The sequence below is a fragment of the Dromiciops gliroides genome, chromosome 3 (genome assembly GCF_019393635.1).
Source record: "Dromiciops gliroides isolate mDroGli1 chromosome 3, mDroGli1.pri, whole genome shotgun sequence".
NCBI classification, from domain to species: Eukaryota; Metazoa; Chordata; class Mammalia; order Microbiotheria; family Microbiotheriidae; genus Dromiciops; species Dromiciops gliroides.
Window position 1 is genome coordinate 63,120,573 of NC_057863.1, and position 20,790 is coordinate 63,141,362.

Genomic DNA, 20,790 nt, shown 5'->3' on the forward strand with positions numbered 1-20,790 from the left:
GGTCAGTGGGTGTACTTCCCATCCCACTCACTCTGAAAACTCTGTTCATATCCTTTGACCGCTGAGCAACTGGAAAATGGTTCTTGTTCTTATAAATTTGACTCTGTTCCCTATGTATCTTAGAAATGAGACCTTTATCAGAGGAACTTACTGCAAAGTTTTTGTTTGTTTTTTTTCTGCTTCTCTTCTAATTTTCACTGCATTGGTTTTTTTTTGTTTGTGTAAAGCCTTTTAATTTTTGTATTATCAAATCCATCAATTTTATTTCCTGTGAGCCTTTCTATCTCTTTTTTAGTTATGAACTCTTTCCCTTTCCATAGATCTGACCAGTAATTTTTTCCAAGTTCCACTAATTTGCTTAAGATATCACCATTTACATCTAAACCATGTACCCATTTTGAGCTAATATTGGTATACAGTGTGAGATTCTGGTTTATGTGTGCTAGATAAGTTTCCAGTTTTCTCAAACATGTTTAATAACTGGGATATTTGGGTTTATCAAACACTAAGTTACTCTGCTCATTTGCTTCTGTATAATGTGTGTCCAGTCTATTCCATCAATAGACCCAGTACCAAAACACAAACCTTTCAATAAGAAAATAAAATATGAATATGAAACTGTGAACTGGATCCCAATTTCTTAAGGGCATATTAACTTTAGTAAGATATCAACTAAATCATCCTTTTGTGAGCCTTTCTGAACTTTTATGTATTTAAAAACAAGTTTTATTGATCTTTTGCATACCTATTGTTACACAGTAATACTCTCTTTACACACCTCTGAATCTCTAATTAAGCCCTTTCTTGACAAAGACTAGCATTCTGAAGGTCCTGGGTTTTAGGGCAAACAATTTTTTCAAATTTTATCATATTAAATATGATAGCATAGTAGTAAGTACTAACAAGTTTGCCCAATTTGTGCCCTTTCTGAACTTTTATGTATTAGACCTTTTTTTTTTTTGCATATCTATTATTATCCAGTAACTCTTTCTTTCTATTGCCTACAAGGTCTCCTTTGAAAAATACTAGTTTTCTAAAAGAACCTAGATTGAGAGGCTGGGGGAGACATACAGTTTGTTTACTTTAAAAGGGTAATTTATTTGTGTGCACTTTTTTTTTTGGTGGGGAAATGAGGGTTAAGTGACGTGCCCAGGGTCACACAGCTAGTGTCAAGTGTCTTAGGTCATATTTGAACTCAGGTCTTCCTGAGTCCAAGGCCAGTGCTTTATCCACTGCGACACCTAGCTGCCCAAAAGGGTAATTTATTTAATGTAATTAATTAATTTGTTTTTTGGGGGCAATGAGGGTTGTGACTTGCTCAGGGTCACACAACTAGTAAGTGTCAAGTATCAGAGGCCCAATTTGAACTCAGGTCTTTTATCCACTGCACCACCTAGCTGCCCCAAAAGGGTATTTTAAATGTAATAAAAGTAATAATACAATTGCCCTATTTGTGCCCCCTGAACTATTAAAAACATTTTTTTGCATAGTTATTAACCTAGTAATTCTCTCCCTCTTCTGCCTATACAAGATCTCCTTTGGAAATGCAAATTTAAACAGTTCTGAGGTACCACTTCACACTTATCGGATTGGCTAATATGACAAAAAAGGAAAATAATAAATGTTGGAGAAGGTGTGGAAAAATTGGAACACTAATGCATTGTTGGTGGAGCTGTGAACTAATCCAACCATTCTGGAGAACAGTTTGGAACTATGCCCAAAGGGCTATGGGACTGTTCATACCCTTTGAACCAGTGGTACTACTGCTATGTCTGTATCCCAAAGAGATCATAGAGGAGGGAAAAGGACCCACATGTACAAAAATATTTAAAGCCCCTCTCTTTGTGGTGGCAAAGAATTGGACACCTAGGAAATGCCCTTCAGTTAGGGAATGGCTAACCAAGTTGTGGTATATGAATGTAATGGAATACTATTGTACTGTAAGAAACGATGAGCAGGAGGAGTTCAGAGAAACCTGGAAGGACTTACATGAAGTGATGCTGACTGAGAGGAGCAGAACCAGGAGAACATTGTACACAGTAAGAGCAACATTGTGTGATAAACAATGGCGATAGACTTGGCTCTTCTCAGCAGTGCAACGATGCAAAACAATTTCAAAGAACTCATAGAAAATGTTTTCAACATCCAGAAAAAAGAACTGTGGGTTATGAATGTGGATTGAACCATATTGTATCTACTATTGCGCCATTTTCTCTTCTTTTTTGAAGTTTTTCCCATGTGCTCAAATTCTTTCTTCACAATATGACTAATGCAGAAATATGTTTAATGTGGTTGTACATATATAACCCATATCAGATTGCTTTCCGTCTTGGGGAGGAGTGAAAGAAGGGAGGGTGGGAGAAAAATTTGGAACTAAAAATCCTATGAAAACAAATGTTGAAAACTATCCTTACATGTAACTGGAAAATAATAAAATACTTTTATTTAAAAAAAAAGAACCTAGATTGGAGAGTTTGGGGAGATAATCGGCTTGTTACTAAAAAAGGACATGTGTTAAATGTAATAAAGTAGTAACAAAGTTGCCTATTTGGGCCGCCTGGATTTTTGTTTGATGTATTAATTTTTCCGGGAAGGGGGAGGGGCATACTCAGGAACTGACTACCCATTCCCACACAAGCACATCCTCCAGAAATACAGGTTTTTCGGAATATTCTTCCTGAATGGGCCAGGGACCCGGAGCCTAGCCCCAGCCCCTCAGTCCCAGCTCCTTTTTTGCGGAGGCGCAGCATCCCTAGACAATACGGCGGCGGGCGCCGCTATTCGCAGGCCTACGGCCCGAGGATCTCCGGCTGTCAGCTGACGGGCGGTCCGCGTGAGGAGGGGAGCTCGCCGCCGTAGCTCCCGACGCTTCCGACGCCGCCGCGGCCGCGAAGATGGCGGCGGAAATCCACTCGCGGCCGCAGAGCAGCCGCCCGGTCCTGCTCAACAAGATCGAGGGCCACCAGGACGCCGTCACCGCGGCGCTCCTCATCCCCAAGGAGGACGGCGTGATCACGGCCAGCGAGGACAGGTCGGCGAGCTCGGGGCGGGGCGCTGAGGAGGAGGGGGGAGGGGAGCGCGGCCGGGCCGCCCGGCCTCTCGGAGCCCCCAGCCCGGGGCCGCGCCCCCTTGCCCTCTTGTCTGCTTCCGCCCCGGTCCTCGGGGAGCGCTCGAACTTCTCCCTCCGGGCGCCCCCAAGTTCAGGTCGGGCCGGGTGCTGGCTTCCGCCCCTTTCAATTCTCCCGGGTACTTGCCGCCGTCGGTGCCCGGCCCTCGGAGCGCCGTTTCCTCCCGTACCTCCTCCCAGGTGCCTTCTCTCCAGAGGCTTTGCCCCCTTCCCCGGCGCCCCGGAGAGCCGTGTCTTACCGAGATGTATTCCGTCTCAGAGGGAGATAATGGTATTAACAACGGCGCTTGTAGGGCTTGCAAAGCGCTTCCCGCCGTCTTATTTATTTGTTTGCAGAAAAAGTGCTTTAGGTGATCCTCCCTGGTCCTCGCCTCAGCCCTAGCCCCGTGAGGAGTCCCAAGGAGTCGCTGTTAGCACTCCCCGTTTTACGGATGAAGAGACGGTGGCAGAGGACCTGCCCATGGGGCTGGCGAGGATCCGAGGCAGGAATGGAACTCGGCTCTTCTGGAGTCTAGAGCTCGTCCCTAACTGTATGTTATGGACACAGTGGTACCTTTTGCTCTCAAATGAGAGAGCTTCAGTTCCCAGATTTGAGTTTTCTCTAGGAAACGGTGGAGGACGCTGGATTAGATGGCCCCCTGAGGTCCTTTCCAGTACTAGGGCTGCACTCTCGGCTCTTGTCTTTGGCTTGGATGCCCGGTGTAGTCGGGGAAAAAGAAAGGAGATGACATGTTCAGGAGAAGTCAGGGGGAATGAGATAACATAGGTGAAGCTCTTTGCAAACCTTAAAAAGCAATATAAGTGAAAGCTGTTTTTATACTTCGGGATTATTTTTTTAAAACACAAAACAACGGGCTGTAAATACTTCCAGAGGTTTCTGAAAGGTCAGGAAATGTTATTTTCCTTTTAAGACACGATTTAAAAAATAATCACCTTTCACAATATGACTAATGCAGAAATATGTTTAATGTGATTGTACATATATCACCTCTATCAGATTGCTTTCCGTCTTGGGGTGGGGGGAGGGAAGGGAAGGTGGGAGAAAAATTTGGGACTAAAAATCCTATGAAAATAAAAGTTGAAAAATAATAATCATCGTCGTTATCGTCATCACATCTTTCCAAGTAGTAACTTGGGACCTCATCTGGATCTAAAATTAAAGAATTCATTCTCTCGGTTCATATTTAACTTCTTACATTTGTCCTTTGTCTCAGCTTGATTATAAACTAATTAGGGCAGTACCTTAATATTTCTGTGAGCCCAGCACACAGTATGAGCGAATTCATTTGTTGTTGATTGATTTGGCAGAGGTCTGTTTGTGGGGAGAGGGGACAGGAACTGTAAGAAGGAAGGAAAGTAAAAGTGAAAGATCTCAATGATGTCAGAATTGTAGGACCCTAAAGCAGTACTGGGATGATAATACCTATTCATCAAAATGTCTTGTTTGGCACCTGCCTGTTGGTAAATTGTTGAATATTTCAGATTATTGGCTGGCAGCAATGGTGATAAATGTTTCCTGGTGATTGTTTAGTTGCTAAGGGAGGGCAGTATATAATTTTTAGGGACATTTTGTATAAACACTTGACATAACCTCTTATTTCTTAGCCCAGCAACAGTGATCTCATGGACTACTTACTGTACTCTAGGGTTCTGATGTTCTTTCTTTTGTTTTAGTTGGCCATCACTTCTTGAGTCAAAGGACAGTTTCTTTTTCTTTTTTTTTTTTTTTAGTGAGGCAGTTGGGGTTAAGTGACTTGCCCAGGTTCACACAGCTAGTAAGCGTTAAGTGTCTAAGGTCGGATTTGAACTCAGGTACTCCTGAGTCCAGGGCCGGTGCTCTATCCACTTTGCCATCTAGCTGCCCCAGGACAGTTTCTTAATAAACTCCACACATTTGGGGATTTAAAACTTGCACCCTGATGCTCTCTTTTTGCTTATAATCTCATTGTCTTTGATTTTAATGGCATTATTGGTTCATTGACTAATGGTAGTTTATGGTTTGGGTTTTTTTGGTGAGGCAACTGGGGTTTAGTGACTTGCCCAGGGTCACACAGCTAGTAAGTGTTAAGTGTCTGAGGTCAGATTTGGACTCAGGACCTCCTGACTCCAGGGCCAGTGCTCTATCCACTGTGCCACCTAGCTGCCCCCTATTGGTAGTTTATGAACCATTGACCTTAAATGAACTACAGTTTTCCTCTTTTTAAAGCTGGAGAGAAGATAAATAAATTCTGACTGTAATTGAGAGTCTGTGCCTCTAGACTTTATTGTCTTCCTCATCCTTGATTTGCCTAGACTTCCCACTCACTTTCTATTCAAAACTATATAGCTTTTTGGGGTGCAACTTCTGCTTTATTGCCCAGAAACCTAATTTCTCTTTCTATCAGCAAGAATTTATTTTTCTTTTAAACGAGCTAAAGGACTGAAATGATTTAGGGAAAAGGTAGAACAATTGTGTTGAACTTAAAGTCCACTTTTTGGACTCTGGAATTAAAGTACTTATTACAAAATCGTCCGACCTTCTGATAAAACACCCAAATTTTCCACATGAATAGACTGAGGGCTAGAGAGGTTGACTAGATTATCTGAAGTCACAAGATTAGTAGTGGAAGAGTTAGGATTCACTGAAATCTGACTACCAGTGCAATGGTCTTTTGCTTTTCTCTTTTTCTAAAGGAGAGCTATTCATGATCATTTGTTAGCTCTTCATTAAGACCCTGTTCTACTGTGCTACTAAGATTTGTAACCCGCTGTCAGTCGGCTCTGCATTTGGAGTTGTCTTTAAAGCCTATGTGATCAGTTTGCATGGCATGTATGTCTTTCTAGACATTCACCTGTTTCCAGTTTTGATCACTGGGTTAATCAATTTAGCTGAAAGAAAATACCTCCCCCCTACACTCCCTAGATCACCCTAAAGATTGGACTGTAGGAATTAAATTCTTTTGTACTTGGGTGGGGGGGCGGCCAGCACTGGTCACTGTTACCTTGGAAAGTCGGGCTTGTGAGTCCATTTAGAAAACTAAGTATAATTAAGCTGGTAAAGTGGGTGGCTGCAGACAATAGAGTATTCCTTTCATCTATATTTTGCCAGGGAAATGTGCTAAAATCTTTGACTCGCCTTGTGTTTATTCTTTGGGGGAGGGGGGCAATGAAGGTTAAGTGAATTGCTCAGGCTCACAGCTAGTAAAGTGTCAAGTGTCTGAGGCTGGATTTGAACTCAGGTCCTCCTGAATCTAGGGCTGGTGCTTTGTCCACTGCACCACCTAGCTGCCCCTTCTCCCATTTACTTTTTCTTTTGTGTGGGACAATGGGGGTTAAGTGACTTGCCCAGGGTCACACAGCTAGCAAGTGTCAAGTGTCTGAGGCTGGATTTGAACTCAGGTCCTCCTGAATCTAGGACTGGTGCTTTGTCCACTGCACCACCTAGCTGCCCCTTCTCCCATTTACTTTTTCTTTTGTGTGGGACAATGGGGGTTAAGTGACTTGCCCAGGGTCACACAGCTAGCAAGTGTCAAGTGTCTGAGGCTGGATTTGAACTCAGGTCCTCCTGAATCTAGGACTGGTGCTTTGTCCACTGCACCACCTAGCTGCCCCTTCTCCCATTTACTTTTTTTGTGTGTGTGTGTGTGGGACAATGGGGGTTAAGTGACTTGCCCAGGGTCACACAGCTAGCAAGTGTCAAGTGTCTGAGGCCAGATTTGAACTCAGATACTCCTGAATCCAGGGCCAGTGCTTTATCCACTTCGCCACCTAGCTGCCCCCTCCCATTTACTTTTTTGGGGGAAAAGGGTGATTGAAAAGTTCTGCTGTTGTTTTAAGTCACCTAAATAAAGTAGGAATTTCATTCTTTTAAAATGGTAAATTAACAGTAATTACTAAGTATCTCTATATAGCAATTAATGTAGTGGATGTAACAATTAACCTAAGTGGTTAGACTTAGCTTTTTCTTGGTGTGGAGGTTGGCAAACAACAGCTCACATCAATCACCAAAACTGAGAAGCAACAAGAACTTATTCCTTGGATAACTTTATCTTTTAGAATCCTTTTTGTGGTATAATGAAATATAATGATATAATGTCTTGGGAGCCCAGAGACTTGCATTCCAGTCCTGCCTCTGATACTTCCATGTGGTTGGGTGAATGAGAAAATGACTGAGGAAACAAAAGGTTCGACACATCCGAGCATATTGCTTTATTAAGCAATGCGTGTCAATTGCCCAACAAATTGGGACCTGTAGGTATTTTTCTTCAGCTTTGGCCTGGACCCCGAATACAAAGGGAGACAGACTTTTATACATTAAGAACAGTCATATAAGACCAATTAATTTAAAGAAAACAGTCAGGATACAACATTAGGTAATCTGATTTCTAGTTGGAGGAAAGATTGGGGAGTTTACAAATTGGGAGGGGGAGAGTGAACAGGTATGATTCTTTGACATCAGAAAAAATGGTGTCCCATTCCCCCCAAGTGTTTGTGAACATATGAACCGGTTTTCAGAAAAGACATGGATTGCTTGAGAAGTACACTTGTGATAAAACTACTTGCATCAATCTTTGGGTCTGACTGGGTTTCTGGTCAGCATAACCCGGGTCTCTAAGCAGCAAGTAGAGGTGGTCTAGCTTAGGTTAAAACAATATACTAACTTTTCTTACAGTTCTGCAAATTCTCACAATTGAAGCTGGCTTAGAACCATCATTGAATAGAAAGGAAACTGAGCTAGCTCCAGACTTGAGTCACAGGATGGAGTCGGTGTGGTTCACTCGCTTCCCACAGTTAACCACTTGACTGTCCTAATCCGCTCTCTTCCCCTTTCTGTAGAGGCCATTGGGTAGAAATGGATCCCTGGGGTTGCATATTGATTTAGAAAACCACAAATTAACAATACCTTTGTTGTATTTTATTTGTTTTGTTAAACATTTACTAATTACATTTTAATCTGGTTCTGGCCTTGGTGGGGTTGACACCTCTGACAACTTCTTGAGACTTTAGTAGATAAAGTTTATGGTCACCTTCATTTCCTTATGTTAATGAAGTTAACAGATCCTAGAGAAAATAGATTTCTGTACATTTAAAAAATACAACAAGAACAAAGAAGGGGCAGGAAGTACAGGCATGAAAAATTGCATGAACTTTTATATGAGGTCACTGTCAAAGATCTCTCGCAAGCCAGAGTAATCTGTAAATGAAAGCATTGTAAAAACAAAGCACATCGGTAATGCTGAAAGTAAAAAAAAAAATTAAGGATTCAGGTATTCATTTGGAGAAAGGGAGGAATTTAAAGTACGTAAAGACTTTATAAGAGAGGATAAGGAAGTTTTAGGCTGTAGATCTATTACTCTGATTAAAAAGAAAATACAGATTGCAGATCAGTGTAATTATAATGAAATTGCTGTTGGGGTGCATAGCATGGGCCCAAAGGTCTCTGCAGGAAAGCCAAATTTTTTTTGGGGGGGGGGCAATGAGGGTTAAGTGACTTGCCCAGGGTCACACAGCTAGTAAGTGTCAAGTGTCTGAGGCTGGATTTGAACTCAGGTCCTCCTGAATCCAGGGCCAGTGCTTTATCCACTGCACCACCTACCCGCCCCCAGGAAAGCCAATTTTGTTTGGCAATAGTGGAACAAAGACAGATCCCATTTGGCTGCACATTTTTTAGAACATTGTACAGCATTTATGTATTTTTTAAGTCTCTTGTCTTCTGGCATATTTCAAAATCTTTTTAAGAGTTCTAGTCATCTGTGTTAAACTAAAACTTAGGAATGTCCTTTTCGTATTAAATTACAAGTGATTGTTTGCTACACAGAGATAGGTTTGAAAAATTTTGCAGTTAAAAAAACTACTGAAAACAGTGTTTAGAAAAAAGGTGGAAGCTCTATCAATGTGGTGATCTGGGAAAGTTACAGATATTAATAAGTTGTTAGTTTATAACCAGGTCCTGATGATTTCTTTCTTTTCTTTCTTTCTTTTTTTTTTAAAGTGAGGCAATTGGGGTTAAGTGACTTGCTCAGGGTCACACAGCTAGTAAGTGTTAAGTGTCTGAGGCCGGATTTGAACTCAGGTACTCCTGACCACAGGGCCGGTGCTCTATCCACTGCACCACCTAGCTGCCCCAGTCCTGATGATTTCTAATCTGTTTGGGTTCTCATGAAACAAATTAAAATGTTATTCAAATTTGGTTTAGAAATTAAGATGAAAAACAGGAAGGAGGGGGGGAACTTGTGAGAAAATGAGTTCATTTCACCATTGTTAGGGTGCTTGTTTAACTTGTAGCCATTTTGTTTTTCCTTTCACTACTTCATCTCAGCAAGGCTCAAGATGGTTGTTTCTGTTACAAGGATCTCATGAATACATCCTTGTCTCTGTCACTGGTTCCCACTCACCGAAGCTCAAAATCAGTATCATTTGTCATTCCTTTGTTCTCATATTTAGAATCTTGTCAGTTTTTCCTTAGAAATATGTAATAATTGTCCCTTCTTTCATTACCACTATGTTTAGGTCTTTAGATGGGACCTGGATTACTTCAGCAACCTTTTAGAAAATCTCATAGAGTTTAGATTTTTCTCCATTCTAATCCAGATTTCCTGAATAAACTTGACCATTTTGATGGTGCCTCATTCTCACATAAGAACCTTCATTGGATAACTTCCTCCCATGTCAAGCATAACTCTCCCTCCCCGCCCCCTTTTCAAGGGCTTCCATAATCTTTTCTCCCCTCTATCTCTAGCCTTAGCTCAGATTATTCCCTAGCATAGTTTTGATGTGATGCTTCGGTCAGAACAGTTTTGTCTTTCTCCTAGAACATGCTATGTTCAGTCCTGTTTGTATATTCCTTTTCTTATTGTGTTTAATTTCACCAGGACTCCCCTTTTCCTACCTATCCAGATCTTCTGGTCTTTCAAGATCCATCCATATGCTAACATGTTTAGTTCAGCAAATTTATTAAATCCAAGCTCTATGGGCAGCATTCCATTGAGTTCTTCCAAATTAGTTTCAGCCCCCAGTCCATGTCCCTCTCTAGGGACCTATAGCATTTAAAGCCTAAACCATTGCTTCTCTAGGTGTGGTCCCTAGGAGTTCTTGAGACTGCTTCAGGTGTTTGGAGAGGTTGACATTTTTCATAATAATATTAAGATATTTTAATTTCCAGAATGATAAATATCAGTAGACATAATCCACCCAGTAAAAGCTTTGTGTGTGAGATGGAGGTGTTCAGGAAATTTAAAGTGTGTACTGGGGTCCAAAGACCAAAAAGTTGAGAACTTCTGGCTTATAGCATACGTTGATTCTCAGATTCAGCTTTTCTTAGGTTTTAGATTGTGTTTTGTAAGCATCCATCCTGATGTATTTCATGTCAGCCTTTCTAGTGAGCTTGATTCTTTGCCACTATCCATTTTTCTTTCTTGTCTGTCAAATGTCTAATTTAACCCCTATTTTATTGCAATTAGTATTACTCGGTTCAATGTGATTCCATAGGGATAGTGATTATTTCTGTTATACTTGTCTATTAATATACATTTAGTTAGTTGCTTTTATAGTCAACTTATATTTAAGGATAATCAGATACGGTTGGCTTCCTTTTGGTTAAGCAAGTGAACTTATTTAAACTATGGGTTATAGGTTCACTTGGCTTGACCACAGGAAGCTAACTAAAAGACCTCTATCCTTTATGCCTAATGAGTAAGTGACCAAACTCACTGTAGCTGAGATATCCTTAATGATATGGAAAATCCCCCAGCTACTTTTTGTCCCTCTGTCCTTCACCTTCTTTCCCTCTCCCTCCCCCCTTCTTTCTCTCTGTCTCTGTCTGTTTCTCTCTCTTTCTCTGTCCCTCCTGTTCTATGACCATGCGCCCTGTCCATTCTTCTCCCCATGTAGATGCTTTCTACTGGCCATTCTGGAGGGTCAAGGTATAGGTCTGTCAGCCAGTGAGATCCTATATTTTACTCTGCATCATCTGTATCATCTTGCCAAACACTGCAAAACCAGGGCCCTGGAAAAAGGGGCATCTCAGATCATGAGGAATATCTGAGGGCCTATTCATTAAGGGGGTGGGGGTCTTCTCAACAAATAGTTACTGGCTCAGAGCTCTGTCTCAGTTGTTTTGATCACAGATTGGACATTTTGGGGCCCACATGACCTCAGACTGGTTTTTACCGTGGACAGCCTCTGTCTGAAGGACTGGATAGATCTGCAGCAGAGATGACTCATTTCAGACAGCTTTTAGCTGGAAATTGTCAAGGGTTATTCTCTTTTTTCCTTCAACATTTGTTTGATTTTGGCTCCCTTATCAAAAAAGAATGCTGTGTATGCGGTAATGGGGGTCCTTTCTCTTTTTCCTTTGAGCTCTGTGGTATTAACAGTTATTCACTGACCTCTTTCCCTCACTTCTATTAGATTGTGAGTTTCATGAAATCCGGATCTGTTATAGCTAGCTTTATATCCCATTTCCTCACACAGTGCTTTGCAAATAGCAAGTGCTTAATAAATGTTGAAATAGAATTGACTGTTAGCAGTGAGGATACCAGAAGCAGGAAGTGATCTCTTAAATTAAAAAAAAAAATCTTTTCAGGTAGAAAACTAATTACCCAACTTTCCTAGAGGCATTACAGGAACCTGGGTCACCCAGTAAAAATTGCTGAGATCATTTAAGTATACTTAGCATCAGAGTAATTTAAATCTAAATATAAGAATGATTAACAACCTCTGACTAAGTGACTGGAAACCTACTTGCAATCAAATCAGTGACTTCATACTTCTTACTTTTCACCTTTTTGGGCTACCTATTTTCTCTTTAACATAGGATAGCAGGGAATAGAAATTGAGTTGAGTTTCTTTTTCCTCCATCAGTATAGCTGAACTTTCTCTTTCAAAATGAGTTGCTGGGGGCAGCTATAGATGGTGCAGTGGATAGAGCACCGGCCCTGGAGTCAGGAGTACCTGAGTTCAAATCCAGCCTCAGACACTTAACACTTACTGGCTGTGTGACCCTGGGCAAGTCACTTAACCCCAATTGCCTCACCAAAAAAAAATGTCAAAATGAGTTTCTTTTTCTTTTTTAGCATGTAGAATTCATTCACTAGTGTTTTCTTTGATACAAGGGAGAAAAAAACTTGAAAGAAATTGCTGTTTCATGAATTGAACTTGCACGGATGAGCATAGCAATTGCTAACATTGTGTAGTATTGTTTAGGATGACATGGTACAGAAACCACAAGGCTGCTGAATTTGTACAGTCTCCTCTGTGTTCCTGGGGGAGAGTGACAAAGTGAGAAAAATTGTTCTTCCTGGTGTAGAAGAGGAAAAAAAGATTTGATTAATCAAGATCATGTTTAAACAGGACCAGAGGTCCTTAAGAAACCTTGGAGAGGAGCCCTGAAAAAAAAAAGGTGCCCAAAGTTAGAAAGAAATAAGGTATTGTTCCAGACATAAATGATACGTATTGTTTATTTCCTTTCTGTTTAGAATCTGCAGGGGATGTTGAGTGCATCTGCTATTAGAAAAAGATTGAATTGCCTTATTTCAGTATTTTAGGATTAGTTGGGAAAGAAATAGTAGAATTTACAGACCCCGAAGAATATAATCTGATAATTTTTCAGAGCTACATGTGGGGTCCGTTCAGTTTAACTTCAGCAACCATTTATTAGTGATAACGTGCAAAGCCTTGGGAAACAAAAGAAGATGACTCTTAATCTAAGATGGAGGTAATGATATGTCCATTAGTAACTGTGCTCCAAGGGAATATGTCTCTGCAGAAGGAACATTCTTTGGAGTCTGCAAACCTGGATGTCAGTCCCTGCTCCACTACTCACTCAGTGCGTGATATTGGGCAAATCACTGCAGTTCCCAGACCTCAGTCATCTGAGAGAGTTGGGTACAAAGGATCTTCCAGCCCCTTCCAACCTTAAATTGATGGCCTTTAGGTTAGGGCACAGGCATGTATGTGGTAATGAGAAAGTGTTGCTCTCACTGTTGGCCTGAATTCCATCATAAAAAGGAATGTGCATTGAGCTAAAACATGTTGCCAAAGGGAATTAAAGATTTTTAAAACTACATTTGTAATGCCTTACTCAAATGTGGATGTGTTTCCTTTCTCCGTTTTGGTGGAGAGCTGTAGTAGTTGAGCCATGTGCCAGAAGAAAAATGCTGCTCTTCTGTGTGCCAAGTAATAGTTAATCCAGTGCTGGTAATTTCCAGAGCCCTTCTATGCAGTATCAGGGACTGACTTGTGTGTGTTTCTCTGGTATCCTTGGTCTGAAACAACATAATATAATGGCAATTTTTGGTAGCATTTTCTAATCTATCAGAAACTTCGTTAAAGGCAACATCTTTCTTTCTTTCTTTTTGGTGAGGCGATTGGGGTTAAGTGACTTGCCCAGGGTCACATAGCTAGTAAGTGTAAAGTGTCTGAGGCTGGATTTGAACTCAGGTCCTCCTGACTCCAGGGCCGGTGCTCTATCCACTGCGCCACCTAGCTGCCCCAAGCCAACATGTTTCTCATACCATACAGTTTGTTAATTTGTTTTTCTTCATTTTCTCCCTATATCTCCTCAGACGTGGGTTAGAATAGATGGCTTATGAGGTCTTTTCTTGGATGATTCTGAAAGTTACCCACCTAGACAAACAAAAGAGTGCAGCTGATTTAAGTGGGAAGTAGAGACCTATGGTCTCACCAAATTTAGAGTCTGCAGCCCATCAATGCCTTCTTTCTGTCTCTTATCCGTGTTCTTCTATACATTCTCAAGAGTTTGTTGGAGGCCTTCCTCTCTATATCTCATTAATGTATTTTGGTTTTTTTTGGTGAGACAATTGGGGTTAAGTGACTTGCCCAGGGTCACACAGCTAGTAAGTGTCAAGTGTCTGAGGCTGGATTTGAACTCAGGTTCTCCTGAATCCAGGGCCAGTGCTGTATCCACTGTGCCACCTAGCTGCCCCCTCTATATATCTCTTAATGTTGTAAGGATAATTTTGGAATTCATGAACGGCTCATTGTATTTATTACATTACTGGTCTTCTGCCTTTTCCTTTTTTTTTTTTTTTAAGTGAGGCAATTGGGGTTAAGTGACTTGCCCAAGGTCACACAGCTAGTAAGTGTTAAGTGTCTGAGGCCGGATTTGAACTCAGGTACTCCTGACTCCAGGGCTGGTGCTCTATCCACTGCGTCATCTAGCTGCCCCTGCCTTTTCCTTTTGTACACTTTTTTCCAAAAATATTTTTATGCTAACTTCTTTTGGGTAATAATGTCTGATGGCCTACTGAAGTCTGCCATGTAATTCTCTATTGCTATTTGGTAACCTGAAGCCTTAATTATTCAGTGGCATGCTTCATAGCCATATATTTTCCCCAGATGTACATTGGTATTACAACTATGACTTTTTTGGAAGAGAAGATTGAGATCATTGAAAACTGAAATTTCACAATTGCAGCCCAAACCATTTTCCTCTTGTTCAAATCTGGGTCAGTTTTTATTGCTCATCTTCTACCACCTAAGATGTATTGATGAACCTCTCATATGGACCATCCATTCATCCAGTCAGTCAATCAACAAACATTTATTTTACATTTACTTTGGTGTGAGAGGCAGTGTGGTAAAAATGAACGGGCAGCTGCTCTTGGAGCCAGTTTGAGTTTTGTCTCTGGAGGACACTGGGCAGCTCATTTGACTTTCTCTTAGTCTCCTAGGGGGCTCTCTGAGGCTGGCTATGTAGATCAAGTGCTGACCCAATGCCACTGATTGGTTGCTTCATCTGGAAGTTCCCTACGCCAGTGAAAGCTTGACTCCATTCCCTGTGTCCCTTACTATATGCTAGGCATGCTGTTAAACTGTGGGAATTTGGGAAAGGAAAAAAAGGAAAAGAAAAAAAACCCAGCTCTTTCCCTCAGGGAACTTACATTTTATTGAGGGAGACAACATGTGATGTCATTAGCTAGTTATATACATACAGAACATCTGCAGAAGATATCCAGAGGGGGAAAAGTTAAATCCTCAGGGTATAGTTTCTGGTCTTGGTGGCAAGGCAGCTGTTGAGAAGATCTCTGGGGAGGGTCCCTGTTTGGTATCTTTTTACTTTTTTTTTTTTTGGTGAGGCAGTTGGGGTTAAGTGACTTGCCCAAGGCCACACAGCTAGTAAGTGTCAAGTGTCTGAGGTCAGATTTGAACTCAGGTCCTCCTGAATCCAGGGCCGGTGCTCTCTCTACTGTGCCACCTAGCTGCCCCTCTTTTTACTTTTAATAATCACAGAACCATGAAACAGAATCATCTCTTAAATTTCAAGGAATCTTGTATCATCTTAACATGTATATGACAGATAGCTTGCTGAAGAAATCATTAAGGCACCGTTTTGCTCTACCAGTGGCTGCGATACCCAGCATAGACCGCAGTGAGGCATCAGAGTGGAACTTCTTGTTTGTGCAAAAGAAAAAGGAAAAGAAAAGAAAAAATATCGAGGGGAAGACTTTTTAATGAACCACTGATTTTATGCAGTTCTGTCTATAAACTACAGCGTATGGTAGGTGTTGGTAACTCAAAGACTCATACACAAGACATAGTTTTCTTCTGAAAAGTACTGTAGTGGGAACTTTCAGGATGAGCTGCCTTTTAAAACTTTTTAAAAATTTAGTCTGCCTTTGACTTTAGATATTATTCAGATCAAGGCTCAATAAATTTGCTTTGGATCTAGGAGCTTTGGTTTCACAAGAGTGTGTGACTAGAAGGAAAGAAGAGGGAGCCACACTTAGTTGTGTTTATCAGGCTGAAAATAGCATTTTCATTAACTTTGAACTTCTCTCAAATTCTCTGAGAATACTTTATTAAGTCTGATTTTCTTTTTTAAAAATCTAGACAATTAATATCATTCTCCTCATTTTACAAATGAGGAAGCTGAGGTAAAGTAACAGGCCCAGAGTTATAAAAAGAGTCATTGGCATCTTGGGGTGAGGATGGGGGTAGTATTCCTGCTGTCTAGAATTAGGCAGAAAGGTAAGCTTGTATGATAACCGAGATTCATGCCTAATAATTCCTCAGCAAGGACTTTTTTTGCTGTGTCTTTTTTTTTTAACAAACATTTTTATTTATAGTTTTGAGTTCCAATTTTTAGCCCTCCTTCCCTCCCTCCAATTCTCCCTCCCTGAGGAGGTAAGCAATCAAATATGGGTTATACATGTACGATTATGTAAAACATTACTATATTAGTCATATTGTACAAGAAAACTTGAATAAAAGAGAAAAAATGAAAGTGAAAAATAGCATGCTTCAGTCTGTGTTCTATCAATATCAGTTCTTTTCTTTGGAGGTGGATAGTATGTTTCATCATTAGTCCTTTGGAATTGTCTTGGATAATTGTATTGCTGAGAATAGTTAAATCATCCACAGGTCTTGATCAAACAATATTGCTGTCTCTGGACAATGTTCTCTTGGTTCTGTTCACTTCACTATTCATCAGTTCATGCAAGTCTTTCCAGGCCTTTCTGAAATCATCCTGATTGTCATTTCTTTTTTTTTTTTTTTAAATTAATTAATTAATTAATTTTAGTGAGGCAGTTGGGGTTAAGTGACTTGCCCAGGGTCACACAGCTAGTAAGTGTTAAGTGTCTGAGGCCAGATTTGAACTCAGGTCCTCCTGACTCCAGGGCCGGTGCTCTATCCACTGCGCCACCTAGCTGCCCCGTCATTTCTTATAGCACAATAATATTCCATTACCATTATATACCACAGCCTGTTTAGTCATTCCCCAATTGATAGGCATTCCTTTGATTTCCAATTCTTAGCCATTTGCTGTGTATTTGGATGTTGGCTTCTGTGTACAATGGGCAGAGTTAATGTACTTCAAGAAAGAACTGAAGTGTTACTCATTGTTATAAGTCAGTATGTGCTTTGTGATCTTTGCTTGGATGATAGTAAATACTAATGTTGTTGCTCAGTTATAAAATATATCATGGAAGCAGAGTCCTAGTTATTCTTAAGTATAAAACATTCATTCGGAGCAGATGGCATTTCCTTGTGGAATACTGTAGTTAGACACAACTTCCTTAAATGGAGCACAGAAGTGGTACTGCTTTAATTAGGGATTATAGCTTTTATTGGATGAATACTCAGGGATTGTTTTGGCTGAGTGTGCAGCGGGAGTAGGAGCCTGGTTCTTTTTCAGCCACCTGGGCCTGTTTGCTTAATGCAGGAAGAATTGGGAGTTGTTACTCTGGATTTTCTAGAGTGTGCTATGGTGCTTATCAGGTGGTACTTGGGAAAAACAAATGTAAGGATATAAAGGCTTTCGCAGTGAACTACCTTTTAAACAAAGTCTTTTCCTTTTGAACTTAGTTTTCCTGTTTTGGCCTTTTCAGAGCTTATTCAAAGCAGAATTTAACACACATTTGTTTTGGATTGTGGGCCAGAGGAATTTTTCAGCTTTCAAGGAATAACAAATGAAAGAGGGATGGAGAGAAGAAAGAAAGAAACTGCTCTAGGACATGGATTATTGTCCTCAGGTGGAGCTGTGGGTTTGCAGGATTACTTTGAAGCATCTTTTGGAAAGGCTCAACAAGGGAGCTCAGAGCATATTGGAGCCTGCTCTATTGGACAGAAGTTCTGATGACCGACAGGGCCTAGTCTGGCCCTTCGGAACTCCCTTCTTGCCCGAATTGGAGAGATAAATAAGAGCACATGTGTGGCTTTTTAAAGGAAGGGATCTATTTCTAGATTCATTTATATTTGTCAGCAAAGTAAGTTCTTCACCCCTCCTGGAGAAATGTCTTGTAGGTGGTCATTAATAGACTCACCTCTAGGCAAAATGTTCTCCAAAGCGGCAAAACCTAAGCAGAATCATTCTTTATATTTAGGGATAGTGCAAATCAGCACAGTAAGTTTACTGGAGAAGGTGCTAACAAAATCCATCTCTTTGTCTCCCAGATTCTGACTTGGTCTTCAAAAAAGAAACAGATTTAACCATATTTGTGACATTACCTGATTACCTGCAGCTTTGTGGGATTCTGTACGGTGGGAATCATCTGTACAGAAAATAGATTTGAAGTTGGACCTTCCTTTCTTTCTCTAATAAGGAAAGAATAACAGCCTAGTCTTACTTCTTCCCTTATCCTCAGAGATGACTTACAGGCAGAACATAGTTTAGAACCAGGATGTTAGCCCCAAAGAGTTCAGGGCCAAATAAATGTTCCCAATCCAAGAACCACTAAACTGTATGTAAGGGCCCCTGTAGGCTGCATATTGACTAAGAAAACCACACGTTTATTATATATTTCTCTTTTTTATGAACACATCAACACATTAAAATTTGAAAGAAACTATATTTTAGTCTGCTTCAAGCCTTGTTTGGGAGTTTTGTGGGCTGTGTTTGACATCTTTGCCTTTGGAGTGTTAAATTAAGGACAGTAATGATGGACAGTAATGGATGTTAATCATGGTGACAGGTATCAAGAAAAGGTTAAATTGTATGCTGTGGGCTGTACTTAAGAAGGCAAGGAAATAGTTGAAAAACATGACAAATATTTTTATTATTAGAAATTAGAAATATTTTATTATTAGAAATTTTTTAAAAGAGTCTTAGTGGAACACTTAGTCTCTTAAGTGGAGCACTTTTTATGATATTAAATGATCAAGGTGGTACAATGGGGTTTGAAGCTGGCAAGATGAGTGAGAAGGAAAAAAAAAATTGCCTTATTTGGGGGCCATTATGATATATAAAGAGATGCTAGGCTTTTCCCAGAAACATATTGTGGATGTATGCAAGCATTCTTTTCTAATTGGGAAGGTGGACTTGATTGTAGGGATCTTCTAGGGGGATGGTAGGTTATGGAAATGTGAGAACCATGTGTTCTGAGGAGGTCCTGGGGGTAGAAGACTTCAGTTCAAATCCTCCCTCTGACTATTGCTACTAGTGTGACCGTGGACCAGATACTCTGTCTCCCTGGGGCTTAGTGTTGTCATCTGTAAAATGAGAGGGTTCTTATGTCCCTAAGTCTGTTATCTTCTGGGACCTGCCAAAAATATGACCCTTCTTCTTTTTTTTTTTCCTTCTGGGAAAAATGCCACTCTCTTGTTTCAAAGCAACTTTTCTAACAGGATGAGTACAGCATGTGATGTTGTAGTTAGTCTCAAGGACATTTTCGTTTTTTTTTTAGATTTTGCAATTCCTACTGTAGGACCAGAGTCAAGGAAAATCATCCTTTACCAAATAAAATTTGAATAAGCATCAAGGGAAAATAAAATAGAACTATGGTCAAGTGTATAAAGATCAAAACATTAAAGGGAAAATTGAACTGTGGGAAGGGAATCTTAGAGATTTATTTGGTTCCTAACATGATCATTTTTTTTATCATAAAAGTATTTTATCATTTTCTAGTTATATGTAGAGTTGGTTTTCAACATTTGTTTTTATAAGATTTCTAGTTCCAAGTTTTTCTCCCTCTCTCCCTTCCCTTCCTGTTCCCCAAGATAGCAAGCAGTCTGATATTAAACATATTTCTGCATTAGTTATATTGTGAAAGAAGAACCAGAACAAAAGGGAAAAACCTCAAAAAAGAAAAAACAAAACCAAAAGTAAAAACAGTATGGTTCAATCTGCATTCAGATTCCACAGTTCTTTTTTCTGGATGTGGAGAGCATTTTCCATCATAAGTCCTTTGGAGTTATCTTGGATCATTGTATTGCTGAGAAGAGTTAAGTCTGTCACAGTTGATCATCACACAATGTTGTGTACAATGTTCTCCTGGTTCTGCTCATCTCACTCAGCATCAGTTCATGTAAGTCCTTCTCTGAACTCCTCCTGCTCATCGTTTCTTTCAGCATAATAGTTTTCCATTACATTCATATACCACAACTTGTTCAGCCATTCTCCAATTGATGGGCATCCTCTCAGTTTCCAATTCTTTACCACCACAAAAAGCAGCTATAAATATTTTTGTATACTAACATGATCATTTGATAGATAATAAAAGCGTCTGACCATGATATATATTATAAATTGATGGTTGATTGCTGTAATAAGTAATACCTGCAATTTATATTGTGCCTACAGTGTGCCAGGCACTGTGCTGAGCATTTTACAAATATTATCATATTTGATCTTCACATCAACCCTGAGAGGCAGGTGCTGTTCCCATTTTACAGCTGAAGAAACTGAGGCCAGCAGGGTAAGTGACTTGCCCAGGATCATACAGCTACTAAGTGTCTGAAGCCAGATTTGAAATGGTCTTCCTTTCCAGTCTCAGCCCTATCCATTCTGCCACATAGCTGACCTTTAAAATCTGACTTTCTTTTTTGTTTTTGTTTTTGTTTTTGTTTTTTTGCAGGGCAATGAGGGTTAAGTGACTTGCCCAGGGTTACACAGCTAGTAAGTGTCAAGCATCTGAGACTGGATTTGAACTCAGGTCCTTCTGAATTCAGGGCTGGTGCTTTATCCACTGCACCACCTAGCTGCCCCCTGACTTTCTTTTAAAGACAGCTTTCTCTGGAGTTTTTATTACCTCTGTAAGAATGCTACTTACCATTCTTTATTATACTTATTAGTAATGTAGAATTCCACATTACTCTGTGTGTGTGTGTATGTGTAATTTGATTGTTGATAAGCAAACCAACTGAAAACTGCTTTGCAGACCTTCATTAAGGTGGTTGAACAGTCATTTCCCAGGAGTTTTAGGAATGACCTGGGTATGTTGGAG

General features: G+C 40.3%; 1 protein-coding gene across 2 annotated transcripts in view; it reads left to right on the plus strand.

Annotated features, from left to right (window-relative positions):
* Window positions 1-2,813: 2,813 nt before the first annotated feature.
* The window catches only part of WDFY1 (WD repeat and FYVE domain containing 1), a 58,007-nt gene continuing 40,030 nt past the window's right edge, over window positions 2,814-20,790 (plus strand). The window contains exon 1 of one of the 2 annotated variants that reach the window (XM_043995060.1): window positions 2,814-3,031. In XM_043995060.1, coding sequence (XP_043850995.1) covers window positions 2,895-3,031 — 137 coding nt within the window. In that variant the 5' untranslated portion in view covers window positions 2,814-2,894. Of the gene's footprint in view, window positions 3,032-3,292; window positions 3,399-20,790 lie in introns of those variants that run through there. The other variant, XM_043995061.1, reaches the window with a different exon arrangement.